This window comes from Leptidea sinapis, chromosome 47 (assembly GCF_905404315.1).
Source record: "Leptidea sinapis chromosome 47, ilLepSina1.1, whole genome shotgun sequence".
NCBI lineage: Eukaryota > Metazoa > Arthropoda > Insecta > Lepidoptera > Pieridae > Leptidea > Leptidea sinapis.
The window spans coordinates 1,326,655-1,340,716 of record NC_066311.1 but is presented as its reverse complement, the minus strand read 5'-3'; the positions used below and the strand labels follow the sequence as shown (position 1 = coordinate 1,340,716).

Below are 14,062 nucleotides of genomic sequence, written 5' to 3'. Positions count from 1 at the left end.
TAGCATAACCAGCACTCTTTTGCAGAGCAAACACTATATCAATATCAGTGGCATCACCCCATAGTAAAATACCGTAATAATGCAAAATACGTGATGCTGTGAAAATAACTGAAGCACATTAATCTAGCGGTCGCAACATTTGTGTACTCTCTAATTTTTCTAATGGCTTATGCTGCAGAGCTGAGTCTATCTGCTAGTTGGGCAATATGTGGACCCCACTGAAGCTTTTTAACTAACGTGATACCCTAAATGACTGTAGTGTCCACAAGTTCCAATCTCTGGCCATTTATAAGTACGTTGGTTTGTATCTCCGCTGTGATTGGTGTAATGAACCGTAAACACTTTGTTTTTTTTCTTCTAAAGTGCAAATTATTCGTCTCAAACCAACGCACTATCTTTCAGAGGGAATCGTGTACCTCGTCATCAATATCTGCACGTCGCTTCACTTTTAAAATAAGTGCAGTATCATCAGCAAACAAAACAATCTCATGGCTATCATCTACCACAAACGGTACATCGTTAAAATATATAAGAAACAAGAAAGGACCGAGAATAGAACCCTGCGTAACACTTATTCCCACAGGTTTACCCGAAGACCGTGTGCCATTTACATCAACTATCTGAACTCTTTCGCTTAAATATGATTTTAACAGATTTAGGGCTCTATTTCTTTCTCCATAATGCTTTAGTTTTAGGAGTAATGTTTCTTGGTGGACGCAGTCGAATGCTTTGGACAAATAACAAAAAATGTCCAATGAATCCTGTGACTCTTCCAAGGCGTCGAAGATGTACTAAATTATTCTAGTACCCGCATTAATTGTTGATAAGCCCCTGGTGAAACCAAATTGATTTTTGTTCAATAATTTGCAAAAATGCATTTGTAAGTGCTGAAGCAAGTTTTTCAAAAGTTTTACTAAAAACATGCAGCACTAAAATGGGCCTGAAATAAGCAGGGTCAAAAGAACTGCCGATTTAAACAAAGGTATAATTTTGATGTTTTTCATGAGGTCAGGGAACACACCCTTATATATGCATTCGTTAAACATTATTGCTAATTCAGGTGCTATAATGACGAGTATGTATTTTACAATATTAGTCGAATGGCCCCATACGTACCTTTGGTATTTTTTAGGTTAGCTAATTAATTTAAACCTTTAACATACTTAAATTTATAATCAATGGAAGATACTGGAACGTGTAATTTTAACATATCATGTGCTGTTTTTGATTAAGAGATTTGGTCTTTGGTCGTGTTTGGGATTTCGGTGAAGTATTTACCAAATTCATTTGCAATTTCTATTTCCGAATTTATAACGCGATTATTAATATTTAAACACATAGAGGTATTACGGCAATTCGATATACCAGTTTCATTATAATTACATTCCAAAAATATACTAATTTTGGTTATATTATAAAATTTTCAGTATGAGATTATTCATTTGTTCGTATCAAAAAAGTTTAACTTGCATGGTGGTTACGAAAACACACTTTGCTTTTTTTATTATTATAATTACGCCTTCAATAATAATTCCTGTATCAATATGCTGAGAAAAGCACTTTTTTCAGGCATATTTCACGAGTTTATCATAATATTACGTTCATGTGTCTTTGAGTACAATCGTCATTCAATCCCATGAATGATAAAATATCGATTCCATAGCTACTAGCTAGCCGCTAGAGCGCACTCACGTCAAATTAAAATCTAAATATGGCGACTCGATCAATGAAGTTGTAACTTGTAGTGAGTAGGTAGTGAAATCTAGTGTAAAAAATTGAAATGATTGAAGACTGTGATTGTTTAGTGTTTGTTAATATATAAATGGGCCATGGGAAGAGGCCAGGATTTGTTGGATGCAGCGAGAAAAGGCGACGAGCGGAGCGTAGAAAAGATATTGGGGCAGATAACTAAAAGGAGTGGTCCTTTTACTAGGTAAGACCTGGTGTTTTGTAGCATTACCACGTACATTCTAGGAATTGGATGTTTGCAGAACAAAACTCTTCCACGTTTAGAATCGAATAAACTATTGGCATACTTAAATTTTACATTTTATGTTTAGTTTTATTCGAAATCCCTCTTTGTTATCTAGACTTTATATTAGTGTAATGTTTACATTATTAGAAATGTACAGATTTACTTTAATATGTATACTTTTTAGTCATTCTTCTCTCAACGCGTTGTATTAATAAGACCTAATGGTCATTACGATCATTTTACCCAGTTATGGAAACTAACCCAAGGTTCCTGGGATCATCATTTCGCTTGATTTATTTCGCCTTGCAAATATTAGAAGTGTAAGAAAAGTGCAAAAAGTTGATAATATGTATTTTGCATTTTTACATTATTATTATTCTTATTTATCACAGAAGCTGTCAATCATATCAGTTTTAATTAGGAAAAGTATAAAAGTTCTTAATTTATTTTAGAATTATATTATGTCTACTTGTTAGTAGTATAGAGAACTCTCATGCACTATAATAGTTTCAAACTATAATAGTTTAAAGTAATTTCTAGCTAGCTGCTAGTAATTACTCCATTAAATTAGTAGGTTTTAATATTATTTTTTATTATTTTAACACTTTTGGAGTCAGGCTTCTTTCACCCTTACCAGTACATTATTATTTTATAGTACAACTGTGAACTTTATTTCAATATTTAAAGCGAAGTTTATCTTCCCTTAAAACCTGGCAATGGGATTATAGCTTTAGTATATGTACTGAATGTTGATCAAACAATAAAGTAAAATTAAATATTGCTGGAAACAAACTGCTATTCTATAAATCCAAAATCAAAACCATATGGTCCAACAGTCTGCAGTTGTGGAGCATAGCTGCAAATCAAATATTGAGATCCTGTTTTCAGTCCATAATGCTATTATTACAAGTATATAATTATAGTTATTGCACTATGATATACCAAAAACAGGTTGCATCCCAACCTTAAAATTAACCTTTCCGTTCCAGGACAGTCTGATCGCATGTCACCTTGGATTGGCATGTTTTGGAGCGAGCACAGCATTCTCTCAATGTGTATTATTTTTCATGTAGCAATAGATTGCTTTTAATTAGAATTATTTAAGTGAACATATCTGAAAGGTATTGGTACAAGCTATAAGACCATGCAAATTAAACTATATCTTATAAACAAAAAGAGTCAGAGCTTGGTGAAGGAATAGTCTGTCATACCACACTCTCGGCTTTGGTGTATCTGAAAAATGTAGTGCCCGGGGGCACTGTCGATTTGGGAAGGTTAAACAGTTAATCAAGAAATAACAAACAGAATAAAAGTGTACTTCAATGTGTATAAGGCAAGAATTTTCCACTGCCTAATATGCTTACTACTAATAATGTACTGTATGTAAAATAATAATGTACTTTCAATAAGTCTTGACATCCGTAAGATAATACTCCTTTAGGTGCCCACTCTTTATAGAATCTTTGGAGCCAGCATCTAAAGTGGTTGCTATTTAAATCAAATATATCACATTGTTATTTCAGTTGCCAAGCTATTTCTACCACCCATTTACTAAGAAAAACCATTATGAATGGTAGTTCATATTGTCTTTGATATTTTACATTTGTTTCACACACAAACTTTTACAAATTGACTTCTACGGGATATTATCCTGTCTTTCTTTTTACCATTTATATCACCTTCTACATATCTTTATCCGACAGAAGTATAGAGAATTTTGATGTCTACAGATATACTTTTTGTTTCCATTAAAATCTTTGTTCAACAATTTATCTTCTACTTCAATTTCAAATCTAGGAAAGCTTTGAACTATGTAGCTTACAGTGTTATATATATTCTCTATTAAGACTGGCTGAAATGGCAATAATATATATTTATGGTTGATTTAGAAATTCATGAATTATTCAAGTAAGAGTGCTTTAATTGTCAAGATTTTCGCCTGCCACTATCATTTTCAATGTTTAAAACTTATAGCAAATTTGCACCACTGGTAAACTAATTTAAATGTAAATTTTTTGTAAGTTATATCATGCTATGATTTCTAGATAATGATTAGATATTTATTAATTTATTTAATTCAGAGTGACCTCCATATTATACTGTATATTAGTAACAATATTTCTTATGAACTATGTTAGTATTATTAGTCAAATATATTAAATATTATCACCATCATTTAGGTAATTTTGTTATGAATTAATTTCTTTAAATTTTTTTAAATTTAAATAGGTGAAAGGAAGAAATATTTATTATTTCACCTGCACCAAACTTTTAAATCTGTTGTTTCATAACATAACAATTTAGAAGGAACATCTTGCCTCCCTTAGAGTACCTCTCTGAAACAACACACTTGCGGATTTTCAAGCATAGAGCTTACCTACCCTCTCATTAAAGGTTGGCAATACATGGTATATGGTATGGTACGGTATGGTATAGGGGCTCCTGTTTCCGCAATTAGACCACTACCTTGGGTCCATTTTGCGTACAGAAATCGCCAGTTACTCCAACCAGCCCAGCTCCTTCCAGAAGTTCAGAACATTCTGGGGTGTTCTGAGAACACCTGGAGCGACCTCATATTGGTTAAGGTTTTTGTCCGTTGGTTGGCCACCCCCGCACAGACCAGGATTACATGAGCGACCGTTTCGTCTTCGGCCAGACAGCCTCTGCACTTAGGACTGTCCGTTACGCCGATTGTGAAGAGGTGTTTGTTTAGTGATGTGTGACCCAATACAAATTCAAACCTCTGTTATTGAGGAACTTTAACAAAATCTTACTATTAGCTCTTCACATGAGCAGTTTATTATACTGATATCTCATCATATTTTCATAAAAAAAAAACTTAATATATAAATAACAGTTTGGAATGCTTAAAATATTTTTTTATTCACTGCGGAACAAAATGAAACAAAAACAAAGAACACTTAATAAATGATGTGAAGGTGAATTATCGTTATCTATTTAAGGAAGTTAGGATGGCTAAAACCATTCAAGTGTAGTGTTTGGCAACATGCCAGACAGCTATCCATGTTAAAAAGGTACATTGACCCTTCAGCATATCTATACTATTTTTTATTTGCTTGATATAGTTTGTTAGTGTGCAATATGCACTTTGCTTGTGGAGATAGTGAGTTGGTTGTTGTGGCTGGTTTTGTCTATCAGTATGCATCATAACACATGTTTGAGATTCTTTTGATTCAGACTACTGTTACTCTTGTATATATTCTGAATGTCAAGCAGCCTTGCAAAAAACAGGGGAAGCGTCCTGAATAAACTAATCATAAGCTAAACCACCATAATCCGAATTTTAAGTCAATTTTCTAATATGCAATTATTGTGGTTGAGCATGTAATCAACTCTAATATAGATCCTGTAGATGTTGCCACAACCCGAGAGTTGAACAAGACAACCAAGATTTACGTTCGATGCGTCACTCGGACGGTTCGACAGGCTCAGTTGGTAAGAGCACGCGGACGGAACCCGAGAGGCGCGGGTCGCGTTCGAGCCACGCATGGTTCATAAATTTCTTTACTAATAAAATTTATCTAATCTTAATTTTTATCTTAAATATCATACTCAAAAATGATGGGTATGTGGCGTTTCACCACTGTGTGATTTTTAAGGAACCTTCCTCCACGTACAACTCCTTGCGGCGTTTTAGGTCAATACGTCATATAATTATTAAAATGCTGGCAACGCTCCTGTGATTCCTTTGTTAACTTCCACTTAAAATCAGATGACCTGGTTTGTTTTCATTAAGTATTCCATGACAAGATGGATAGTTATCATGTACCCTAATACTCTTTACAAGCAATTTAGCCAATTTGATAGCATCTGATCGCACACATACCGTGTATAGACGTGGGTTCAACTGATAAGGATTTGAAAGTAAGTATTATTAGTTTTAGTGCTTTAAAAACATTCAGATAGTAATCTATATAATATAATTTAATATGTTGTGATTTGGACTATATTTTCACAACACCTCGTACTAATCGCATCCCATCTTCTATCTTTTAGCGTAACGCAGGTACCTACATGTGAATGTGTTTTCGATTTTCGAATTTATAAAATGTATTCTAGCAGTGGTAGGTCTCGTAGTACTGGATGTCGTTGTCAGCAGATACAGCGTCGCCAAATAGTAGTATTCAAGAATTATCTGTGTATCGGTATGAGGGGCTTCGTACATTGATATTACTGGGCTATTGATAATGAACAACTCATCCCATCAGTGGGAGGCTCCTTTGCACAGGATGCCGGCTAGAGTATTGATTATATTCCACAACGGCGCCTATTTCTGCCGTGAAACAGTAATGTGTAAGCGTTACTGTGTTTCGAACTGAAGGGCGCCGTAGCTAGTGAAATTACTGGGCAAATGAGACTTGACAACTTATGACTCAAGGTGACGAGCGCAGTTGTAGTGCTGCTCAAAATTTTAGTGTTTTTCAATAATCCTCAACGGCACGGCATTGTAATAGGCAGGGAGTATCAATTACCATCAGCGTCCTACTCGACTCGTCTCTTATTCTCATAAAAAAATGCCTCAAAGTTCCGTTTAGCATTTTGGGTCCTTAAATCCTTATTATTAAAAAAAAAATAACGTTCATTCGACGCTTTTACGATGAACAGAAGCATCGTGGGAAAACCTACACATATCTGAAATGAAATAAAAAGGTTGTGGAGGAGGTTGATCAACTAGCACTAGGTCAATGTGGTCGTATAAAAAGACTTTCTAAGGTCGTAGAAAGGCGTACAATAGACGTCGAGAATAGTACGCGAATACGTAGTATTTAATATTACTTCTGTAATGTTTTTTATGCAAGTCCTAAGATGTGTTGCTAGTAAGCAGTAGTTATAATAAACATCTATAGATTTTACGCCCATGACCAACACAGTTGAAAACAATAGTCTGAGCTTAAATGCCGCACAAACAGCAATTGACCAAACCATTCAAACTCTAACAAGTCAAACGTATTTACAATGTGTTACTTTGTAAATGCGTTTGAAAGGCACATAATTAGAGTACTGGCACGGACTCCAAAACAACAGTTACACCGCAAAAATACCGCAACAAAAAGGTCTAACCGAAGCAACCTGTTGCCGGTTCATGATTCATCCTTCGGTGTGAGTGTTAGTCACTGGCGGCCGTTTCTACGATTTGGTGCTCTAGCAAATATTTTAAATCAATATTAGTTGAGAGCGCGATAAGGAATGGCGGTTAATCAATTTGTAACGGACGTTTTGTGTTGCGGAGTGTTAGTGTGATCGAAAATGAAGTTTTGGTTGCCGTTCTTTAGGAAGGATATGTTCAGGAAGATAAGAAGACGAATGAGGTTGGTGGTTGGTTAATAATTGTATATGATATATTACATGTTATCAACACGGCATATACTTAGTTACTCTCTTTATAACATCACAAAGTCAAAGTAACTTTTTTTTTTTATGGAAAAGGAAGACCAACGAGCGCACGGGTCACATGGTGTTAAGTGATCACCGCCGCCCACATTCTCTTGCAACACCAGAGGAATCACAAGAGCGTTGCCGGCCTTTAAGGAAGGTATACGCGCTTTTTTTGAAGGTACCCATGACGTATCGTCCCGGAAACACCGCACAAGGAAGCTCATTCCACAGCTTCGTAGTAGTTGGAAGAAAGCTCCTTGAATACCGCACTGTGGAGGACCGCCACACATTCAGATGGTGGGGATGATATCCTAACTTGTGGCGTGTCGTGCGAAGGTGGAATAACTTTAACTAACTATATTCAATTAGGCTTAAACTAAGCGCTTTTGAATCGTCACTACAAATATTTCTCTAAAATTACTGAATCTACCATAATACATCGGGAAAAGTAGAGCTTGTCAGAAGAACATACAAGAAACTCAGCAGCCGCTCTTTTCAATCAAATAGTGTATTATGCAATGGCTGTAATATACATAACAAATTAGTTTGTAAGGTGCTGCATCCAATATATAATATAGTGTTTAAATAATATAAACTATTTCATATAAAGATTTAAAGAATAAACTGTATAAATGTAAATTTTCGTATATTGGATGCATCAAGCTTTAGGGCTTGAATTAGTTGTTTGTGTTATAATGGTCGTGATTACTGCCATAATTAGTAATCACATCCAACCTAATACAACAACGTAGCCCACCTTATAAAGCATCGTATACACATATGAAGTCGAAAATCAGAAACACGTAAACGGTAAACGGCGCGCGGGCTGAGATCGAACCGGGCGCACCGCGGTGAGAGTCCACGATTTTATCTATTGTACCAATGACTTTACGTTCTTGCTGTCCTTAGTAGTACAAATAAACCAAATATTTTCGATTTGTAATTAATTAATTTTGAATAAAGATAAGTGTCTTTATAAGATTATCAATTTTTTTTATACAATATTGACACACGTACACAAATTATCTTGCCCCAAACTAGGCATAGCCTATACTATGGTACAACGATGTATAAATACTTATAAGCATCCATATTCATCATTTAAATCTTTGCACATACTGGGTTTCGAATCCGGCACCTCTAGCTCAGCAGGCAGGGTCACTAACCACTGGGCTATATGGGTCGTCATTTTTAGTAGTCACTTATGACTTAGGTTTATATCTTACATAAATTGAGATAACTCAGTTTAGTTTAAATTATTTATTGTATTCCATGGCTGTTCTTGGATCCTCCAATAACAGCCATGGAATACAGATTTCTGCAAGAGTATAGTGAAGGTCTTCAATCAAACGAACTGGAGTGGATTATTAATTTGTTAATGAAATTTGATTAATTTATTTTCTATCTACGACGACCTGTATAGCCGAATGGTTAGCGATCCTACCTACTATGCTAGAGGTCCCGGGTTCGAATCCCGGTAGGTGCAAGCATTTATATGATAAATATTGATGTTTGTTTCCGAGTCATGGATGTTTATATGTATTAATGTGTGTTCATAATGTATTTAAGTATGTTTAAGTAAGTATATTGTATTAAATATATCGTTGTCTTGCAATCCATAACTCAGGCTATATGCTTAATTTGGGGCCAGATAATTTGTGTAAAAGTGTGTCAATATTATTATTATCTACTATAAAAACGTTTTACCATAGATAATGCATGTGAAAGCATTTCTTTTACATAAATCATTCAATTTTATTCATTACTATGGTCCGGCTCGTACTATCTGATGACCTATTTTTTTCCTGCAAATCGCTTCAGCTTCGGATCCTGAGATTCGTTTAGTCATTAAGGGTTGATTTGCCATGAAAAATTACCAGCGTCGCACTAGTCGATCTTCAGCTGTTATATATATATGTATACCTTGTATAGATCTTCTTCTATACATATAGGCAAATCACGTCGTATAAAAACAAAGCGGAAATATGAAACATGCCACAAATTACACCATCATGAGCTTCGACTGCTAAATCTACATTGCCGCATTTAATCCAGCTGTTTAAAAAATTATTGGTGAATAAGCAGCAATGTTAAACATTTATTCAGTTCAGTCTGTGGTTCAGATTAGATTCGGATAGTGACAGAAAAGTGTGCTTAAATTGTCTTTAAGCACACTTTTGCCGTTCCGTTATCAGACTACGAATGATATCCTTAAATGTGAATATTCATATTATAGATTTCCGGCACTGAAAAGTATTTTCAAATAAACAAATATCCACACCTTGATGTACCGAAGTCTTATTTGCTCATGGATGACGATAAAGTTCAATGTCCTATTTCGTTGATGCCATTTTACGAATAACGTCGCGAACTCACAGCGTTGGAGCGCAGTTGTGTGTTGAACTAGAGATTAGACAGAATGTGTTTGTAAACAATATGACACAACAATTGTTGTACAGTTAGGTAACTGTTTATTTAATGTCTGTTTGAATTAACAAATCATAAGATGCATAATATCTTTAAGGGTAAATGTATACACTTTTATAATAAAGTCCCAGCCATTGTTCAGGTATTCTCTAAATAAATAAATTTAAATGTTTATTAAAAATGGCTCTGTCGTAAATCCTACTACTCCACAGCCGAATATCTAAGTGATCCGACAGCCTGGGACTAGATTGTGATTATTTTATAGCAATAGCAATGACTGTACAACATTGTATATTTTTATTGAAAAGAGCACAAAAAAAGAGTGTTGGGAGAGTTTCTTCCGCCGCTTCTTCTCTCAGAGCGCCATTTGTTTCCGAGGCGGTAGTAGTATCCAGTATTTTAGTAAATGGCATCAAAAAGAATTCTAAAGGAATCAATTTTAACAAAATAAATGCCATTTATGCCTTTAGAAAGGTGTACGCGCTTTTTTAAAGGTATTCATGTCGTAGTAGCAAGCTGGGCTGGTTGGACCAACTGCCCAACGCCGCACGCAAAATCGACCAAATTAAGGAGTCTAAGTGCGGAAATAATTAGAATTCCAACTTCGCACGATCGCCTCAAATTAGGATATCATCCCCACCATCTGAATGTGTGGCGTTCCTCAACAGTTCGGTTATCCAGGAACTTTCTTCCACGTCCAACCAAGCGTGGATTGAACTTCCTTGTGCTGTGTTTCGGGGACGATAAGACATGAGTACCTTCAAAAAAGCGCGTACACCTTCCTTAAGGCAACACTGATCACTTAGATTCAGCTGTTAAATTTATAATATATAATAAAAAACATTTAAATTTATTTATAGAGACTGCCTGAACAGTGGCTGGGAGTTTATTATAAAAGTGTATACATTTACCCTTAAAGCTATTATGTATCTTATGTCGGCAACGCTCTTGTGATTCCTCTGGTGTCGAAGAAGATTGTGTACGGTGGTGAATGATACAAACTTAGCTACACATCTAGATGGCGATAATATTATTTTGTCACAAGCATTCGGTGCAATGGTGAAATCAGGTCAAACAGATCTTCAGAACTTTTATCGTAATAATGCGTCTACTTAAAGCCAAACGAATATGCTATTCACAGAATACTGGATCCTCGATGAAACATCAGGTACGCTCGTTTGTCCACCTCTTCAAGAAAAAACACTTCCAAAAGTACATTCATAATTTCCACAGTATCTTAGTATGGAGTACTTACTCTTACTTAAATAATATTGTTTATTAATGCTATATATAATAAACTTAATACTCTATAATAATTATTAAAGTACGCTATTAGTACTTGGCAATTAACACTTCCATAATTTCATTGAAGGCTATTAAGCCATCTTTGGATACTTGAGTCATAAACATGTATTTAGTATCATGGGAATTGGAATTATATTGGTATTTAAATAATAATGTGACATTAATGTTTGTTTAGGCAAATATTGTCTGTCCAGTACAAAATTAACAGGAATTTGTGTAGAAAATTAATAATATTCATAAAAATTACAGTGATCACCAGTAAGTATGTACTTTTTGAAGATATATTTCTTCGCTAATTATTCTTATAATTTATATTTAATGTTATCACGGCCACCCACATTCTCCTGTAACACCCAGAGAAAGCGGACAGGAGCGTTGACGGCTTCATACAAAACTTTACGCGCATTTTTGGAGATACGCATATCGTTTTGTCTTGAAAAAGCTTGGTGCACTTGGAAGAAAGTTCCTTGAAAACCGCACCAGACATCCAGATGGTGGGTATGATATCCAAGTTTTTGGCGTGTCTTACGAAGGCGAAATTCGGCGGCATTCGTTAGGCCAGACAACTTTTAACAGCACTCCAAGACAAATACGGTAGAAAACATACTATGAAGCAACGTCTTTAGTAACGCCAAGCGCTCTACCCGTTCACTGAGCAATGAATCCTAGTCAATTCGAGCATCTTCCCGGTCACGCGGTAAAACTGTTCGAGCTGATACTGGGCTGCACCAGACGAAAGATGATAGCAACACTATATGTGGCCGGACTTGCGCTTTGTAGAGCGCTATAATGTGGGTTGCCTTGAAGTATTGCTCCGTGCTCTCTATACACCGAGTATATATACTCTCTATACAATCGGCCATCCAGTATTAGGAAAAGCATTAAAGGCTTTTAGTGATCCACGTGCAAACTTGTGTCTAGCGATTCTTACTAACAGCCGTGGGTAAGCCCAATTGCTTTGAACTCACTGATATTTGACAGACTTACGAACACTAATAATCTGAATTGTAGAGAATTGTATTGCAATTAGCGCTGTAGCAATTTTTCTTTTAAACCAAAACGGAGAATAGCATTTGTTTAGTATAACTTCTCTATAAATTTGTAATTATAGCTCTTTGCCGGATAAGGTTTGAGTTGTCGCGACAAGCAATTCATATCATTTTAAATTTAATATATATTTACATAAAATTATAAAAAAATAAAGTAATTTTTGATATTATGCTATGCCATAGAAGGATAACTTTTTACTATTTGTTATTGGGTTTTAATACGTAATAAGTATAAAGTAAATTATTTAGTTTACCTCATTAAAAATGGATCGTTGCCATAAAAGGCGGCAATGTGACTCGCAGAACAGTACCTAACAGGAAAATGTGTTGCCTACGCAACAGTGACCAATATTATGGATTGTCCCGGGTCAAGTTCCAGTATAGTGAATGTATCTCATCTTTATGATAAAGTCTATGACCGTAGCGAGCATCGCTACGACCGGAATAAATTAAAAGCGGTGCTATTCCCGTCATTCATAATGGTTGACGTTAAATCTAATCCTCTACACGTTTTGCTCTAGATTCGTATTCTCCTATCATTTTCTTATACCGTTATCATACTATATTATATACAAAGGCTTAACATTCAGGCGTTTCAGAAGACACCCACATCCAGTCAGGACAAAATATATATAAATAGTTGAAGGAAAATTTTAAGTCAATGATTTTACCGTCTCTATAATCAGATATACTCTACATCTTCCAGAAAAAGTTGGCAGCATTAGAGCACTTTCGGCGGAGATCACTTTCTTACTGACTTAAGTGTCAGATGACCCGTACGCTTGGTAGTCCTCCTAACCCTAGAATAAATGGTCAGTCAGTAATGAAAGTGTTTTGAATGTAAATTATATCGCGCGAACATTTGCAGCAATATGCTAATCCCTTGAACCAATTCTACAATCTTATCGATCATTACGCCGTATCTATATGATACTAAACTAATTTATACAGAGAATGTTACGCTGTTCGCTGTCCCGCAGTTGCTTTATGTCCGAACCTGTTTTTGACAAGGGCCCGTGCCCTATGTGACTCAGTTGAGAAGTATTGGTGAAGACAGACAGTGTTTATCATGGCTACGCTTGATAGGAAGGTAAAATGTTTCGGGACTTTCGATCTATGCGCTAATGTTTGCGACGCCAAGTGTCAGATATACAGGAAGTGTGTCAAAGCGAAGAGGAAGATTAAGGCGAAGGTGTTTGACGACAGGTATGTTATTTTATCTGCAGTAAAGGAACCTTTGTGTGATAACTCTGTGGGTTAGGGAAGAGAAGGGAGCAGGAATTAGTGAATCTGCTTTAATTTAATCTTAATTGTTATCATATATATAAGTTTGACAAGCGGTCGCTTTAATTTAAGCACAATCTTTTTTTCATACTTTGCGGCCTTTCTGATTAATTCTATTATAATCCTTTGTTCATTAAATCGTCAAATGTTTTAAAATTCGCTTCAGCAACAATCGGTGGGTGTTTTGGAAGTTATGAAAACAATTTTTCTGCAATCACTCTTAAACCACTCTACGTACGGATCGGAATACGCTCTTGATAATTCGATGCGGGTTTTTTTTTTGTAAAATGTGGTTAAGACCTTATATTTGAGTTGACTATGAGCGTGAGCTATAGCGAATTATTGTGGCCTGGTTTAGTTACTATTCATACTCTAACAATTCCAAAACTCATTGAGCACAATTATTAAAAATACTCAAGTTTTTGCTTTGCGTATTATTCTGTATAATAACGACGCAAAGAGCTGGGAAGTGCTAAGCATCAAATTTATTGTAATATCTAACGGGTTTTCGGTTAGGCGAACAATGACTCATGTCTTAACACGTTTTAAATTTTAAGTCACTTTACCCTTCAAAGATCGACATATCATGAAAGCGAAATTCATATTATCGTTAAGTAATATGAAT

At 35.4% G+C, this 14,062-nt stretch overlaps 1 protein-coding gene across 1 annotated transcript in view; it reads left to right on the top strand.

Annotated features, from left to right (window-relative positions):
• The first annotated feature begins 13,170 nt into the window (after positions 1–13,170).
• The window catches only part of LOC126978080 (protein phosphatase 1 regulatory subunit 12A-like), a 40,699-nt gene continuing 39,807 nt past the window's right edge, over positions 13,171–14,062 (top strand). The window contains exon 1 of the mRNA XM_050826792.1: positions 13,171–13,359. Coding sequence (XP_050682749.1) covers positions 13,223–13,359 — 137 coding nt within the window. The 5' untranslated portion in view covers positions 13,171–13,222. The remainder of the gene's footprint in view (positions 13,360–14,062) is intronic.